This window comes from Haliotis rufescens, unplaced genomic scaffold (assembly GCF_023055435.1).
Source record: "Haliotis rufescens isolate VD_foot unplaced genomic scaffold, xgHalRufe1.0.p SCAF_9, whole genome shotgun sequence".
In the NCBI taxonomy this organism is placed as follows: Eukaryota; Metazoa; Mollusca; class Gastropoda; order Lepetellida; family Haliotidae; genus Haliotis; species Haliotis rufescens.
Genome location: NW_025964383.1, coordinates 49,259,666 through 49,279,086, shown reverse-complemented (window position 1 = coordinate 49,279,086; position 19,421 = coordinate 49,259,666). Strand labels below are relative to the sequence as shown.

Here is a 19,421-nt window from a genome sequence, read left to right as displayed (position 1 = left end):
TGGGGGTAGTGGACACACGTCACTGGGGGTAGTTGGCACACGTCACTGGGGGTAGTGGACACACGTCACTGGGGGTAGTGGAGACAAGTCACTGGGGGTAGTGGACACACGTCACTGGGTGTAGTTGGCACACGTCACTTGGGGGTAGTAGACACACGTCACTTGGGGTAGTGAACACACGTCAGTCGGGGTAGTGGACACACGTCAGTGGGGGTCGTGGGACACACGTCAGTGGGGGAAGTGGACACACGTCACTTTGGGTAGTGGACACACGTCACTTTGGGTAGTGGACACACGTCACTTTGGGTAGTGGACACACGTCAGTGGGGGTAGTGGAACACACGTCACTGGGGGTAGTGGACACACATCAGTGGGGGTCGTGGGACACACGTCACTGGGGGTAGTTGACACACGTCACTTGGGGTAGTTGACGCACGCCACTGGGGGTAGTGGACACACGTCACTGGGGGTAGTGGACACACGTCACTTGGGGGTAGTAGACACACGTCACTTGGGGTAGTTGGCACACGCAATTGGGTGTAGTGGAACACACGTCACTTTGGGTACTGGACACACGTCACTGGGGTAGTGGGACACACGTCACTGGGGGTAGTGGACACACGTCAGTGGGGGTAGTGGACACACGCCACTGGGGGTAGTGGACACACGTCACTGGGGGTAGTTGGCACACGTCACTGGGGGTAGTGGACACACGTCAGTGGGGGTAGTGGAGACAAGTCACTGGGGGTAGTGGACACACGTCAATCTGGGTAGTGATAACACCTCACTGGGGGTAGTGGACACACGTCACTGGGGGTAGTGGCCACACGCCACTGGGGGTAGTGGACACACGTCACTGGGTGTAGTTGGCACACGTCACTGGGGGTAGTGGACACACGTCACTGGGGGTAGTGGACACACGTCAGTGGGGGTCGTGGGACACACGTCACTGGGGGTAGTTGACACACGCCACTGGGGGTAGTGGACACACGTCACTTGGGGGTAGTAGACACACGTCACTTGGGGTAGTTGGCACACGTCACTGGGTGTAGTGGAACACACGTTACTTTGGGTAGTGGACACACGTCAGTGGGGGTAGTGGACGCACGTCACTTGGGGGTAGTGGACACACGTCAGTGGGGGTCGTGGGACACACGTATCTTTGGGTAGTGGACACACGTCAGTGGGGGTAGTGGACACACGTCAGTGGGGGTAGTGGAACACACGTCACTGGGGGTAGTGGACACACGTCACTGGGGGTCGAGGGACACACGTCAGTGGGGGTAGTGGACACACGTCAGTGGGTGTCGTGGAACACAAGTCACTTTGGGTAGTGAAATACACGTCACTTTGGTTAGTGGACACACGTCAGTGGGGGTAGTGGGACACACGTCAGTGGGGGTCGTGGGATACACGTCACTGGGGGTAGTGAACACACGTCAGTGGGGGTAGTGGACAAACGTCAGTGGGGGTAGTGGACACACGTCACTGGGGGTAGTGGACACACGTCATTGGGGGTAGTGGACACACGCCACTGGGGGTAGTGGACACACGTCACTGGGGGTAGTTGGCACACGTCACTGGGGGTAGTGGACACACGTCACTGGGGGTAGTGGAGACAGGTCACTGGGGGTAGTGGACACACGTCAATCTGGGTAGTGATAACACCTCACTGGGGGTAGTGGACACACGTCACTGGGGGTAGTGGCCACACGCCACTGGGGGTAGTGGACACACGTCACTGGGTGTAGTTGGCACACGTCACTGGGGGTAGTGGACACACGTCACTGGGGGTAGTGGACACACGTCAGTAGGGGTCGTGGGACACACGTCACTGGGGGTAGTTGACACACGCCACTGGGGGTAGTGGACACACGTCACTTGGGGGTAGTAGACACACGTCACTGGGGGTAGTTGGCACACATCACTGAGGATAGTGGACATACGTCACTGAGGGTAGTGGGACACACGTCACTGAGGATAGTGGACACACGTCACTGGGGGTAGTGGGACACACGTCACTGAGGATAGTGGACACACGTCACTGGGGATAGTGGGACAAACGTCAATGTGGTTAGAGCAAAGATTAGTGAGCGACCCTCATCACAGTAAATAATCTTCATTTCAAGATGTAGTGAAGGGACTGTGACTGTGACCGTGCCTGTGACTAATTGTGACTGTGACGGACACTGATTGTGAATGTAATTGAAACTGTGATTGTGTGTGTGACTGACTGAATGTGACTGTGACTGTGACTGTGATTGTGTCTGTGACTGTGATTGTGACTGTGACTGCGACTGTGACTGTGACTGTGATTGTGACTGTGACTGTGACTGATTGTGACTGTGACTGATTGTGACTGTGACTGTGACTGTGACTGCGACTGCGACTGTGACTGATTGTGATTGTGATTTTTGACTGTGACTGGTTGTGACTGTGACTGTGACTGGTTGTGATTGTGATTGTGACTGTGACTGTGACTGTGACTGTGACTGTGACTGTGACTGTGACTGATTGTGCCTGTGCCCGTGCCTGTGACTGTGACTGACACTGATTGTGATTGTGACAGTGACAGTCTATGTCAGGGTGCACCTACCTCATAATTCATGATCCAGTAGGGTGACCTGGGTGTACACCGGCCTAATCGCAGTCGTCCCTCCTCGTAGCACAGCGTCATGGTGTCCTGCATGATCTGACCAGTGTCCGTCACCACCCACCACTGGAACAACAAGTACCTGTTGTGTAACCGACCCCTGTGACCCCTGTGATTGTCACCCACACCATGGAACAACAAGCACCTGTTGTGTAACCGACCCCTGTGACCCCTGTGATTGTCTCCCACACCATGGAACAACAAGCACCTGTTGTGTAACCGACCCCTGTGACCCCTGTGATTGTCTCCCACACCATGGAACAACAAGCACCTGTTGTGTAACCGACCCCTGTGACCCCTGTGATTGTCTCCCACACCATGGAACAACAAGCACCTGTTGTGTAACCGACCCCTGTGACCCCTGTGATTGTCTCCCACACCATGGAACAACAAGCACCTGTTGTGTAACCGACCCCTGTGACCCCTGTGATTGTCTCCTACACCATGGAACAACAAGCACCTGTTGTGTAACCGACCCCTGTGACCCCTGTGATTGTCTCCCACACCATGGAACAACAAGCACCTGTTGTGTAACCGACCCCTGTGACCCCTGTGATTGTCTCCCACACCATGGAACAACAAGCACCTGTTGTGTAACCGACCCCTGTGACCCCTGTGATTCTCTCCCACACCATGGAACAACAAGCACCTGTTGTGTAACCGACCCCTGTGACCCCTGTGATTGTCTCCCACACCATGGAACAACAAGCACCTGTTGTGTAACCGACCCCTGTGACCCCTGTGATTGTCTCCCACACAATGGAACAACAAGCACCTGTTGTGTAACCGACCACTGTGACCCCTGTGATTGTCTCCCACACCATGGAACAACAAGCACCTGTTGTGTAACCGACCCCTGTGACCCCTGTGATTGTCTCCCACACCATGGAACAACACGCACCTGTTGTGTAACCGACCCCTGTGACCCCTGTGATTGTCTCCCACATCATGGAACAACAAGTACCTGTTGTGTAACCGACCCCTGTGACCCCTGTGATTGTCTCCCACACCATGGAACAACGCCCACCTGTTGTGTAACCGACCCCTGTGACCCCTGTGATTGTCTCCCACACCATGGAACAACACGCACCTGTTGTGTAACCGACCCCTGTGACCCCTGTGATTGTCTCCCACACCATGGAACAACAAGCACCTGTTGTGTAACCGATCCCTGTGACCCCTGTGATTGTCTCCCACATCATGGAACAACACGCACCTGTTGCGTAACCGACCCCTGTGACCCCTGTGATTGTCTCCCACACCATGGAACAACAAGCACCTGTTGTGTAACCGACCCCTGTGACCCCTGTGATTGCTCCCACACCATGGAACAACACGCACCTGTTGTGTAACCGACCCCTGTGACCCCTGTGATTGTCTCCCACACCATGGAACAACAAGCACCTGTTGTGTAACCGACCCCTGTGACCCCTGTGATTCTCTCCCACACCATGGAACAACAAGCACCTGTTGTGTAACCGACCACTGTGACCCCTGTGATTGTCTCCCACACCATGGAACAACAAGCACCTGTTGTGTAACCGACCCCTGTGACCCCTGTGATTGTCTCCCACACCATGGAACAACGAGCACCTGTTGTGTAACCGACCCCTGTGACCCCTGTGATTGTCTCCCACATCATGGAACAGCAAGTACCTGTTGCGTAACCGACCCCTGTGACCCCTGTGATTGTCTCCCACACCATGGAACAACACGCACCTGTTGTGTAACCGACCCCTGTGACCCCTGTGATTGTCTCCCACACCATGGAACAACAAGCACCTGTTGTGTAACCGACCCCTGTGACCCCTGTGATTGTCTCCCACATCATGGAACAACACGCACCTGTTGCGTAACCGACCCCTGTGACCCCTGTGATTGTCTCCCACACCATGGAACAACAAGCACCTGTTGTGTAACCGACCCCTGTGACCCCTGTGATTGTCTCCCACACCATGGAACAACAAGCACCTGTTGTGTAACCGACCCCTGTGACCCCTGTGATTGTCTCCCACACCATGGAACAACAAGCACCTGTTGTGTAACCGACCCCTGTGACCCCTGTGATTGTCTCCCACACCATGGAACAACACGCACCTGTTGTGTAACCGACCCCTGTGACCCCTGTGATTGTCTCCCACACCATGGAACAACAAGCACCTGTTGTGTAACCGACCCCTGTGACCCCTGTGATTGTCTCCCACACCATGGAACAACAAGCACCTGTTGTGTAACCGACCCCTGTGAACCCTGTGATTGTCTCCCACATCATGGAACAACACGCACCTGTTGCGTAACCGACCCCTGTGACCCCTGTGATTGTCTCCCACACCATGGAACAACAAGCACCTGTTGTGTAACCGACCCCTGTGACCCCTGTGATTGTCTCCCACACCATGGAACAACACGCACCTGTTGTGTAACCGACCCCTGTGACCCCTGTGATTGTCTCCCACACCATGGAACAACACGCACCTGTTGTGTAACCGACCCCTGTGACCCCTGTGATTCTCTCCCACACCATGGAACAACAAGCACCTGTTGTGTAACCGACCCCTGTGACCCCTGTGATTGTCTCCCACACCATGGAACAACAAGCACCTGTTGTGTAACCGACCCCTGTGACCCCTGTGATTGTCTCCCACACCATGGAACAACACGCACCTGTTGTGTAACCGACCCCTGTGACCCCTGTGATTGTCTCCCACATCATGGAACAACAAGCACCTGTTGTGTAACCGACCCCTGTGACCCCTGTGATAGTCTCCCACATCATGGAACAACAAGCACCTGTTGCGTAACCGACCCCTGTGACCCCTGTGATTGTCTCCCACACCATGGAACAAGAAGCACCTGTTGTGTAACCGACCCCTGTGAACCCTGTGATTGTCTCCCACACCATGGAACAACAAGCACCTGTTGTGTAACCGACCCCTGTGACCCCTGTGATTGTCTCCCACACCATGGAACAACAAGCACCTGTTGTGTAACCGACCCCTGTGACCCCTGTGATTCTCTCCCACACCATGGAACAACAAGCACCTGTTGTGTAACCGACCACTGTGACCCCTGTGATTGTCTCCCACACCATGGAACAACAAGCACCTGTTGTGTAATCGACCCCTGTGACCCCTGTGATTGTCTCCCACACCATGGAACAACGAGCACCTGTTGTGTAACCGACCCCTGTGACCCCTGTGATTGTCTCCCACATCATGGAACAGCAAGTACCTGTTGTGTAACCGACCCCTGTGACCCCTGTGATTGTCTCCCACACCATGGAACAACACGCACCTGTTGTGTAACCGACCCCTGTGACCCCTGTGATTGTCTCCCACACCATGGAACAACAAGCACCTGTTGTGTAACCGACCCCTGTGACCCCTGTGATTGTCTCCCACATCATGGAACAACACGCACCTGTTGCGTACCGACCCCTGTGACCCCTGTGATTGTCTCCCACACCATGGAACAACAAGCACCTGTTGTGTAACCGACCCCTGTGACCCCTGTGATTGTCTCCCACACCATGGAACAACAAGCACCTGTTGTGTAACCGACCCCTGTGACCCCTGTGATTGTCTCCCACACCATGGAACAACAAGCACCTGTTGTGTAACCGACCCCTGTGACCCCTGTGATTGTCTCCTACACCATGGAACAACACGCACCTGTTGTGTAACCGACCCCTGTGACCCCTGTGATTGTCTCCCACACCATGGAACAACAAGCACCTGTTGTGTAACCGACCCCTGTGACCCCTGTGATTGTCTCCCACACCATGGAACAGCACGCACCTGTTGTGTAACCGACCCCTGTGAACCCTGTGATTGTCTCCCACATTATGGAACAACACGCACCTGTTGCGTAACCGACCCCTGTGACCCCTGTGATTGTCTCCCACACCATGGAACAACAAGCACCTGTTGTGTAACCGACCCCTGTGACCCCTGTGATTGTCTCCCACACCATGGAACAACACGCACCTGTTGTGTAACCGACCCCTGTGACCCCTGTGATTGTCTCCCACACCATGGAACAACACGCACCTGTTGTGTAACCGACCCCTGTGACCCCTGTGATTCTCTCCCACACCATGGAACAACAAGCACCTGTTGTGTAACCGACCCCTGTGACCCCTGTGATTGTCTCCCACACCATGGAACAACAAGCACCTGTTGTGTAACCGACCCCTGTGACCCCTGTGATTGTCTCCCACACCATGGAACAACACGCACCTGTTGTGTAACCGACCCCTGTGACCCCTGTGATTGTCTCCCACATCATGGAACAACAAGCACCTGTTGTGTAACCGACCCCTGTGACCCCTGTGATAGTCTCCCACATCATGGAACAACAAGCACCTGTTGCGTAACCGACCCCTGTGACCCCTGTGATTGTCTCCCACACCATGGAACAAGAAGCACCTGTTGTGTAACCGACCCCTGTGACCCCTGTGATTGTCTCCCACACCATGGAACAACAAGCACCTGTTGTGTAACCGACCCCTGTGACCCCTGTGATTGTCTCCCACACCATGGAACAACAAGCACCTGTTGTGTAACCGACCCCTGTGACCCCTGTGATTGTCTCCCACACCATGGAACAACAAGCACCTGTTGTGTAACCGACCCCTGTGACCCCTGTGATTGTCTCCCACACCATGGAACAACAAGCACCTGTTGTGTAACCGACCCCTGTGACCCCTGTGATTGTCTCCCACACCATGGAACAACACGCACCTGTTGTGTAACCGACCCCTGTGAACCCTGTGATTGTCTCCCACACCATGGAACAACAAGCACCTGCTGTGTAACCGACCCCTGTGACCCCTGTGATTGTCTCCCACACCATGGAACAACAAGCACCTGCTGTGTAACCGACCCCTGTGACCCCTGTGATTGTCTCCCACATCATGGAACAACCAGCACCTGCTGTGTAACCGACCCCTGTGACCCCTGTGATTGTCTCCAACACCATGGAACAACAAGCACCTGTTGTGTAACCGACCCCTGTGACCCCTGTGATTGTCTCCCACATCATGTAACAACAAGCACCTGTTGTGTAACCGACCCCTGTGACCCCTGTGATTGTCTCCCACACCATGGAACAACAAGCACCTGCTGTGTAACCGACCCCTGTGACCCCTGTGATTCTCTCCCACACCATGGAACAACAAGCACCTGTTGTGTAACCGACCCCTGTGACCCCTGTGATTGTCTCCCACACCATGGAACAACACGCACCTGTTGCGTAACCGACCCCTGTGACCGCTGTGATTGTCTCCCACACCATGGAACAACAAGCACCTGTTGTGTAACCGACCCCTGTGACCCCTGTGATTGTCTCCCACACGATGGAACAACACGCACCTGTTGTGTAACCGACCCCTGTGACCCCTGTGATTGTCTCCCACATCATGGAACAACAAGTACCTGTTTTGTAACCGACCCCTGTGACCCCTGTGATTGTCTCCCACACCATGGAACAACAAGCACCTGTTGTGTAACCGACCCCTGTGACCCCTGTGATTGTCTCCCACACCATGGAACAACAAGCACCTGCTGTGTAACCGACCCCTGTGACCCCTGTGATTGTCTCCCACATCATGGAACAACCAGCACCTGCTGTGTAACCGACCCCTGTGACCCCTGTGATTGTCTCCCACACCATGGAACAACAAGCACCTGCTGTGTAACCGACCCCTGTGACCCCTGTGATTGTCTCCCACATCATGGAACAACCAGCACCTGCTGTGTAACCGACCCCTGTGACCCCTGTGATTGTCTCCAACACCATGGAACAACAAGCACCTGTTGTGTAACCGACCCCTGTGACCCCTGTGATTGTCTCCCACATCATGTAACAACAAGCACCTGTTGTGTAACCGACCCCTGTGACCCCTGTGATTGTCTCCCACACCATGGAACAACAAGCACCTGCTGTGTAACCGACCCCTGTGACCCCTGTGATTCTCTCCCACACCATGGAACAACAAGCACCTGTTGTGTAACCGACCCCTGTGACCCCTGTGATTGTCTCCCACACCATGGAACAACACGCACCTGTTGCGTAACCGACCCCTGTGACCGCTGTGATTGTCTCCCACACCATGGAACAACAAGCACCTGTTGTGTAACCGACCCCTGTGACCCCTGTGATTGTCTCCCACATCATGGAACAACAAGTACCTGTTTTGTAACCGACCCCTGTGACCCCTGTGATTGTCTCCCACACCATGGAACAACAAGCACCTGTTGTGTAACCGACCCCTGTGACCCCTGTGATTGTCTCCCACACCATGGAACAACAAGCACCTGCTGTGTAACCGACCCCTGTGACCCCTGTGATTGTCTCCCACATCATGGAACAACAAGCACCTGCTGTGTAACCGACCCCTGTGACCCCTGTGATTGTCTCCCACACCATGGAACAACAAGCACCTGCTGTGTAACCGACCCCTGTGACCCCTGTGATTGTCTCCCACATCATGGAACAACCAGCACCTGCTGTGTAACCGACCCCTGTGACCCCTGTGATTGTCTCCAACACCATGGAACAACAAGCACCTGTTGTGTAACCGACCCCTGTGACCCCTGTGATTGTCTCCCACATCATGTAACAACAAGCACCTGTTGTGTAACCGACCCCTGTGACCCCTGTGATTGTCTCCCACACCATGGAACAACAAGCACCTGCTGTGTAACCGACCCCTGTGACCCCTGTGATTCTCTCCCACACCATGGAACAACAAGCACCTGTTGTGTAACCGACCCCTGTGACCCCTGTGATTGTCTCCCACACCATGGAACAACACGCACCTGTTGCGTAACCGACCCCTGTGACCCCTGTGATTGTCTCCCACACCATGGAACAACAAGCACCTGTTGTGTAACCGACCCCTGTGACCCCTGTGATTGTCTCCCACACGATGGAACAACACGCACCTGTTGTGTAACCGACCCCTGTGACCCCTGTGATTGTCTCCCACATCATGGAACAACAAGTACCTGTTTTGTAACCGACCCCTGTGACCCCTGTGATTGTCTCCCACACCATGGAACAACGCCCACCTGTTGTGTAACCGACCCCTGTGACCCCTGTGATTGTCTCCCACACCATGGAACAACACGCACCTGTTGTGTAACCGACCCCTGTGACCCCTGTGATTGTCTCCCACACCATGGAACAACACCCACCTGTTGTGTAACCGACCCCTGTGAACCCTGTGATTGTCTCCCACACCATGGAACAACAAGCACCTGTTGTGTAACCGACCCCTGTGACCCCTGTGATTGTCTCCCACACCATGGAACAACAAGCACCTGTTGTGTAACCGACCCCTGTGACCCCTGTGATTGTCTCCCACACCATGGAACAACAAGCACCTGTTGTGTAACCGACCCCTGTGACCCCTGTGATTGTCTCCCAAACCATGGAACAACAAGCACCTGTTGTGTAACCGACCACTGTGACCCCTGTGATTGTCTCCCACATCATGGAACAACAAGCACCTGTTGTGTAACCGACCCCTGTGACCCCTGTGATTGTCTCCCACACCATGGAACAACAAGCACCTGTTGTGTAACCGACCCCTGTGACCCCTGTGATTGTCTCCCACACCATGGAACAACACGCACCTGTTTTTGTAACCGACCCCTGTGACCCTTGTGATTGTCTCCCACACCATGGAACAACAAGCACCTGTTGTGTAACCGACCCCTGTGACCCCTGTGATTGTCTCCCAAACCATGGAACAACAAGCACCTGTTGTGTAACCGACCACTGTGACCCCTGTGATTGTCTCCCACATCATGGAACAACAAGCACCTGTTGTGTAACCGACCCCTGTGACCCCTGTGATTGTCTCCCACACCATGGAACAACAAGCACCTGTTGTGTAACCGACCCCTGTGACCCCTGTGATTGACTCCCACACCATGGAACAACAAGCACCTGTTGTGTAACCGACCCCTGTGACCCCTGTGATTGTCTCCCACACCATGGAACAACAAGCACCTGTTGTGTAACCGACCCCTGTGACCCCTGTGATTGTCTCCCACATCATGGAACAACACGCACCTGTTGCGTACCGACCCCTGTGACCCCTGTGATTGTCTCCCACACCATGGAACAACAAGCACCTGTTGTGTAACCGACCCCTGTGACCCCTGTGATTGTCTCCCACACCATGGAACAACAAGCACCTGTTGTGTAACCGACCCCTGTGACCCCTGTGATTGTCTCCCACACCATGGAACAACAAGCACCTGTTGTGTAACCGACCCCTGTGACCCCTGTGATTGTCTCCCACATCATGGAACAACACGCACCTGTTGCGTAACCGACCCCTGTGACCCCTGTGATTGTCTCCCACACCATGGAACAACAAGCACCTGTTGTGTAACCGACCCCTGTGACCCCTGTGATTGCTCCCACACCATGGAACAACACGCACCTGTTGTGTAACCGACCCCTGTGACCCCTGTGATTGTCTCCCACATCATGGAACAACAAGCACCTGTTGTGTAACCGACCCCTGTGACCCCTGTGATTGTCTCCCACACCATGGAACAACAAGCACCTGTTGTGTAACCGACCCCTGTGATTGTCTCCCACACCATGGAACAACAAGCACCTGTTGTGTAACCGACCCCTGTGACCCCTGTGATTGTCTCCCACACCATGGAACAACATGCACCTGTTGTGTAACCGACCCCTGTGATCCCTGTGATTGTCTCCCACACCATGGAACAAAGAGCACCTGTTGTGTAATCGACCCCTGTGACCCCTGTGATTGTCTCCCACACCATGGAACAACACGCACCTGTTGTGTAACCGACCCCTGTGACCCCTGTGATTGTCTCCCACATCATGGAACAACACGCACCTGTTGCGTAACCGACCCCTGTGACCCCTGTGATTCTCTCCCACACCATGGAACAACAAGCACCTGTTGTGTAACCGACCCCTGTGACCCCTGTGATTGTCTCCCACACCATGGAACAACACGCACCTGTTGTGTAACCGACCCCTGTGACCCCTGTGATTGTCTCCCACACCATGGAACAACACGCACCTGTTGTGTAACCGACCCCTGTGACCCCTGTGATTCTCTCCCACACCATGGAACAACAAGCACCTGTTGTGTAACCGACCCCTGTGACCCCTGTGATTGTCTCCCACACCATGGAACAACAAGCACCTGTTGTGTAACCGACCCCTGTGACCCCTGTGATTGTCTCCCACACCATGGAACAACACGCACCTGTTGTGTAACCGACCCCTGTGACCCCTGTGATTGTCTCCCACACCATGGAACAACACGCACCTGTTGTGTAACCGACCCCTGTGACCCCTGTGATTGTCTCCCACATCATGGAACAACAAGCACCTGTTGTGTAACCGACCCCTGTGACCCCTGTGATAGTCTCCCACATCATGGAACAACAAGCACCTGTTGCGTAACCGACCCCTGTGACCCCTGTGATTGTCTCCCACACCATGGAACAGCAAGTACCTGTTGTGTAACCGACCCCTGTGACCCCTGTGATTGTCTCCCACACCATGGAACAACACGCACCTGTTGTGTAACCGACCCCTGTGACCCCTGTGATTGTCTCCCACACCATGGAACAACAAGCACCTGTTGTGTAACCGACCCCTGTGACCCCTGTGATTGTCTCCCACACCATGGAACAACACGCACCTGTTGTGTAACCGACCCCTGTGACCCCTGTGATTGTCTCCCACACCATGGAACAACACGCACCTGTTGTGTAACCGACCCCTGTGACCCCTGTGATTCTCTCCCACACCATGGAACAACAAGCACCTGTTGTGTAACCGACCCCTGTGACCCCTGTGATTGTCTCCCACACCATGGAACAACAAGCACCTGTTGTGTAACCGACCCCTGTGACCCCTGTGATTGTCTCCCACACCATGGAACAACACGCACCTGTTGTGTAACCGACCCCTGTGACCCCTGTGATTGTCTCCCACACCATGGAACAACACGCACCTGTTGTGTAACCGACCCCTGTGACCCCTGTGATTGTCTCCCACATCATGGAACAACAAGCACCTGTTGTGTAACCGACCCCTGTGACCCCTGTGATAGTCTCCCACATCATGGAACAACAAGCACCTGTTGCGTAACCGACCCCTGTGACCCCTGTGATTGTCTCCCACACCATGGAACAACAAGCACCTGTTGTGTAACCGACCCCTGTGACCCCTGTGATTGTCTCCCACACCATGGAACAACAAGCACCTGTTGTGTAACCGACCCCTGTGACCCCTGTGATTGTCTCCCACACCATGGAACAACAAGCACCTGTTGTGTAACCGACCCCTGTGACCCCTGTGATTGTCTCCCACACCATGGAACAACAAGCACCTGTTGTGTAACCGACCCCTGTGACCGCTGTGATTGTCTCCCACACCATGGAACAACAAGCACCTGTTGTGTAACCGACCCCTGTGACCCCTGTGATTGTCTCCCACACCATGGAACAACACGCACCTGTTGTGTAACCGACCCCTGTGAACCCTCTGATTGTCTCCCACACCATGGAACAACAAGCACCTGCTGTGTAACCGACCCCTGTGACCCCTGTGATTGTCTCCCACACCATGGAACAACAAGCACCTGCTGTGTAACCGACCCCTGTGACCCCTGTGATTGTCTCCCACATCATGGAACAACCAGCACCTGCTGTGTAACCGACCCCTGTGACCCCTGTGATTGTCTCCCACACCATGGAACAACAAGCACCTGTTGTGTAACCGACCCCTGTGACCCCTGTGATTGTCTCCCACATCATGTAACAACAAGCACCTGTTGTGTAACCGACCCCTGTGACCCCTGTGATTGTCTCCCACACCATGGAACAACAAGCACCTGCTGTGTAACCGACCCCTGTGACCCCTGTGATTCTCTCCCACACCATGGAACAACAAGCACCTGTTGTGTAACCGACCCCTGTGACCCCTGTGATTGTCTCCCACACCATGGAACAACACGCACCTGTTGCGTAACCGACCCCTGTGACCGCTGTGATTGTCTCCCACACCATGGAACAACAAGCACCTGTTGTGTAACCGACCCCTGTGACCCCTGTGATTGTCTCCCACACGATGGAAGAACACGCACCTGTTGTGTAACCGACCCCTGTGACCCCTGTGATTGTCTCCCACATCATGGAACAACAAGTACCTGTTTTGTAACCGACCCCTGTGACCCCTGTGATTGTCTCCCACACCATGGAACAACGCCCACCTGTTGTGTAACCGACCCCTGTGACCCCTGTGATTGTCTCCCACACCATGGAACAACACGCACCTGTTGTGTAACCGACCCCTGTGACCCCTGTGATTGTCTCCCACACCATGGAACAACACGCACCTGTTGTGTAACCGACCCCTGTGAACCCTGTGATTGTCTCCCACACCATGGAACAACAAGCACCTGTTGTGTAACCGACCCCTGTGACCCCTGTGATTGTCTCCCACACCATGGAACAACAAGCACCTGTTGTGTAACCGACCCCTGTGACCCCTGTGATTGTCTCCCACACCATGGAACAACAAGCACCTGTTGTGTAACCGACCCCTGTGACCCCTGTGATTGTCTCCCAAACCATGGAACAACAAGCACCTGTTGTGTAACCGACCACTGTGACCCCTGTGATTGTCTCCCACATCATGGAACAACAAGCACCTGTTGTGTAACCGACCCCTGTGACCCCTGTGATTGACTCCCACACCATGGAACAACAAGCACCTGTTGTGTAACCGACCCCTGTGACCCCTGTGATTGACTCCCACACCATGGAACAACAAGCACCTGTTGTGTAACCGACCCCTGTGACCCCTGTGATTGTCTCCCACATCATGGAACAACAAGCACCTGTTGTGTAACCGACCCCTGTGACCCCTGTGATTGTCTCCCACACCATGGAACAACACGCACCTGTTGTGTAACCGACCCCTGTGACCCCATGTGATTGTCTCCCACACCATGGAACAACAAGCACCTGTTGTGTAACCGACCCCTGTGACCCCTGTGATTGTCTCCCACACCATGGAACAACAAGCACCTGTTGTGTAACCGACCCCTGTGACCCCTGTGATTGTCTCCCACATCATGGAACAACAAGCACCTGTTGTGTAACCGACCCCTGTGACCCCTGTGATTGTCTCCCACACCATGGAACAACAAGCACCTGTTGTGTAACCGACCCCTGTGATCCCTGTGATTGTCTCCCACACCATGGAACAACAAGCACCTGTTGTGTAACCGACCCCTGTGACCCCTGTGATTGTCTCCCACACCATGGAACAACAAGCACCTGTTTTGTAACCGACCCCTGTGACCCCTGTGATTGTCTCCCACACCATGGAACAACACGCACCTGTTGTGTAACCGACCCCTGTGACCCCTGTGATTGTCTCCCACACCATGGAACAACATGCACCTGTTGTGTAACCGACCCCTGTGACCCCTGTGATTGTCTCCTACACCAAGGGCTGATCTGCTGTTCACTGCCTGAACACGACCGAGATGACAGTTTCTCCACACAGAGAGATGGACAGAATTCTTTTCCCGTCACTACTTCGCCGTGTTTAATGTATTGTTTGTGATAGAAAGGAAACAAACTATCGTTTTGTTTACAGACATGTTTCTGGAAAATAATCATTCCCAGGAATTCCCCATGGTTAGCCGTGCAAGCATCGTTCAGCTGTCAGTTGCATCAACATCCCTGTCTCCCAGTTAAACTAGCATCTAGTCTCTGAAAGAAACATATCTTACAGATTTAACAGTTGTTAAATTATCTCAATAAAGATATGATATAAAGGAGCCCATACACTCTCTTCGTTTCAGACTGTTACTGCAGTAATCTAGACTTGCTAAACATTATAGATTGAATATATTTGTATACATATATCTGAATGACAGACTATGCACCAGTGCGAGGACTGAGGACTGAGTGTTATAGTCATTCGAGTGATTTCCAACACGAAGACTTCAGCTGAGCCAAGATTCCATTCCTTGAAGGCACGTACCTGATTGCCGCCATCACCATGGCAACTGTACAACTCCGGCACCCTCTTGGACGCCATGCTATCCAAACACACGGACATCTGGGTGTTCCGGATCTGTGAGACAAACAGATGCCAAACATGGATGACACATGGAAATACAATGAGGAAGTCAGGCTCAGGTGATGAAGACGATGATCCACGACTGCTGCAGGACGAATGAACAACGAGGGATTATCCGACGAATCAGACTCCATTGGACATAAGAGGAAAACTACAAGTTAAAGTCCTATGAATGGATCACTCAACTCAGTGATGACATCATCTGTTCAGGAGAATATTAAGCATGTCATGCCCCGACGGTAGTACCCGCCACTCACATAATTTGCATAAAAGCCATTTTGGCTTGTTTTGTTTTCTATTGAAAATAAATTTGGTCCTGAAATTTTGATGAAATGTTATATTTCCCAATCAAACATTTTTCAGTGGAACAAATAAAAGCGATCACGACTCGCAGATGTGCATCTGAAAGAAAAAACCAGTGACGGTAATTAGTTTATTAATGATTAATGCAATATGCATATTTCATGTTATACTAACTAGTTTTTTTGTGTGTGTTTTTTATTTTTTTTATTATGCCCAGAGTAGAGTAGCACAGTCTCGATGATACTTAGCGATCTGTCTCACCTCTCCGCGGGCCACGACGTTGGGGGGCAGTTGTCCGTCCATGACGTTGTCCAGATACCACTTGAAGTCGTGGCAGTGCAGGGACTCCCGCAGCTTCTTCCTGGCGCTCACATCCCCGAACTCCTGCAGCAGAAACACAGTGTTATCACTCAACAAACCCATCGATCATGAAACACATCAGCAGCGCATCCTGCTTAAACTAGGGGTTTCCCCTTCAGCACGCATATGGGCGGACAATGCAGTACACTGTAGTAGTCCTTGCTACTGGATTGGTGAGTGAGGGTGCTTTTACGCCGCTTTTACCAATATTCCAGTAATATTACGGCGGGGGGACACCAGAAATGGACTTCACACATTGTACCAAAGTGGGGAATCGGACCCGGTCTTCGGCGTGACGAGCGAACGCTGTAAATACTCGGTTACCCCACCGCTGTATGGGTATCTCCACGACACATACATGATATATATTACCACCGTACGGCAGTCCATCTGTAGGGTAATCACTGAATCACGACACGGGTACAGAGCCAGGTGGAAATGATGGTTGCTCTGCACATCATCTTGTAGTGACCACGAGTAACTGTAGACTGGATCCTGTCGCTCTACTTATTAGAGACCGCCTCAGTGGCCCAGTGGATAGAGCGGAAGCCCGAGGGGATCGATCCCCGACCGCGTCATACCAAAAGACGGTAAAAGATGGCACTTGTTGTTACCCTGCCTGGCACTCGGCATTAAGGGGCTAAAACAAGGATTGGTCGGCTCGGGGTCAGTATGCTGTGTCTGAGTGGGGCGTTTATGTTAAACTGTGGCACTATAAAATCGGCATAAGTGCGGACTAGTACAAGCAGCCACACACACACGTGCATGCACGTCGCAATATTAGTGTAATAATATTAAACACGACATTAACTCCTCCCCCCACCCCTCGCCTCGCCTCAGCTCAGCTCAGCTTAGCTCAGCTCAACAAGCCTCACCTCACCTCTACTTGTAAGGTGCCAACACACAAAACTACGTACGCTTTTACGAAAGGAGAAGTCGTAGAAGACGTCCTTGAAGTCGTCCAGCCACACCTCCGCCACCCGCATGGAGTTCCGCATAATGGCGCCCCCTTTCGGCCACGTGATGGGGTTGACAGTCCGAAATATGTGCCCCACTTGGGAACAGGGGATCAGTTCCACTGACCCGTTACACATCCACGCCTGGCGACACACAAGTACAGGTCATCAGTAGTGCAAGGGAAACAACTCTTAATTTGATAAAATTGCGCTTTACTGAAAAAAAGATAAATTATGAGCCATCTGTTTCAAACAAGGCCTGATCGTGAATACCAGGATTGCACCCACCACTGTGTGTGGCCCGCCTGATAAACACGAGATTCCAGCTGCATGACGTTTTGGAGACAAACAACATGAAATCAACGTGAGATTCCAAGCAATGACACGAAATTCCAGGCAATAACGTGAGAATCCAGGCAATAACGCGAGATTATAGGAAATACATCGAGATTATAGGCAATAATGAGAGATTCCAGGCAATAATGAGAGATTCCAGACAATAATGCGAGATTATAGGCAATAACGCGAGATTCCTGACAATAACGCGAGATTCCAAGCAATAACGCGAGATTCCAGGCAATAACAAACCTTAAACGAGAGTTCCACATTCTCACCACCCCAGAAGTCCAGCCCCGGGTCGTATGTTCCGAGAGTCGTGAACCACTGCTTGTCTATCGCGAACAAGCCGCCTGGCATCGTCGGGGATCTAGGGAACAATAACAGATGGATCTCAGTATGTGCCGGACACACGCGGGATCTAGAGAACAATAACAGGTGGATCTCAGTATGTGCCGGACACACCCAGGATCTAGAGAACAATAACAGATGGATCTCAGTATTTGCTGGACCAACCCGGGATCTAGAGAACAATAACAGATGGATCTCAGTATTTGCTGGACACACGCGGGATCTAGAGAACAATAACAGGTGGATCTCAGTATGTGCCGGACACACCCAGGATCTAGAGAACAATAACAGATGGATCTCAGTATTTGCTGGACCCACCCGGGATCTAGAGAACAATAACAGATGGATCTCAGTATTTGCTGGACACACGCGGGATCTAGAGAACAATAACAGGTGGATCTCAGTATGTGCCGGACACACCCAGGATCTAGAGAACAATAACAGATGGATCTCAGTATTTGCTGGACCCACCCGGGATCTAGAGAACAATAACAGATGGATCTCAGTATTTGCTGGACACACGCGGGATCTAGAGAACAATAACAGGTGGATCTCAGTATGTGCCGGACACACCCAGGATCTAGAGAACAATAACAGATGGATCTCAGTATTTGCTGGACACACCCGGGATCTAGAGAACAATAACAGATGGATCTCAGTATTTGCTGGACACACGCGGGATCTAGAGAACAATAACAGGTGGATCTCAGTATGTGCCGGACACACCCAGGATCTAGAGAACAATAACAGAAGGATCTCAGTATTTGCTGGACACACGCGGGATCTAGAGAACAATAACAGATGGATCTCAGTATTTGCTGGACACACGCGGGATCTAGAGAACAATAACAGGTGGATCTCAGTATGTGCCGGACACACCCAGGATCTAGAGAACAATAACAGATGGATCTCAGTATTTGCTGGACCAACCCGGGATCTAGAGAACAATAACAGATGGATCTCAGTATTTGCTGGACACACGCGGGATCTAGAGAACAATAACAGGTGGATCTCAGTATGTGCCGGACACACCCAGGATCTAGAGAACAATAACAGGTGGATCTCAGTATTTGCTGGACACACCCGGGATCTTGAGAACAATAACAGATGGATCTCAGTATTTGCTGGACACACGCGGGATCTAGAGTACAATAACAGATGGATCTCAGTATTTGCTGGACACACGCGGGATCTAGGGAACAATAACAGATGGATCTCAGTATGTGCCGGACACACCCAAGATCTAGAGAACAATAACAGATGGATCTCAGTATGTGCCGGACACACCCAGG

General features: G+C 52.6%; 1 protein-coding gene across 1 annotated transcript in view; it reads right to left on the bottom strand.

The window, feature by feature from the left end:
- LOC124126879 (polypeptide N-acetylgalactosaminyltransferase 5-like) overlaps positions 1–19,421 on the bottom strand; it is a 44,432-nt gene that overhangs the window by 2,969 nt on the left and 22,042 nt on the right. Inside the window, exons 7-11 of the mRNA XM_048391427.1 lie at positions 18,031–18,148; positions 17,404–17,586; positions 16,388–16,510; positions 15,725–15,817; positions 2,597–2,719 (exon numbers count right to left, since the gene is read on the bottom strand). Coding sequence (XP_048247384.1) covers positions 2,597–2,719; positions 15,725–15,817; positions 16,388–16,510; positions 17,404–17,586; positions 18,031–18,148 — 640 coding nt within the window. The remainder of the gene's footprint in view (positions 1–2,596; positions 2,720–15,724; positions 15,818–16,387; positions 16,511–17,403; positions 17,587–18,030; positions 18,149–19,421) is intronic.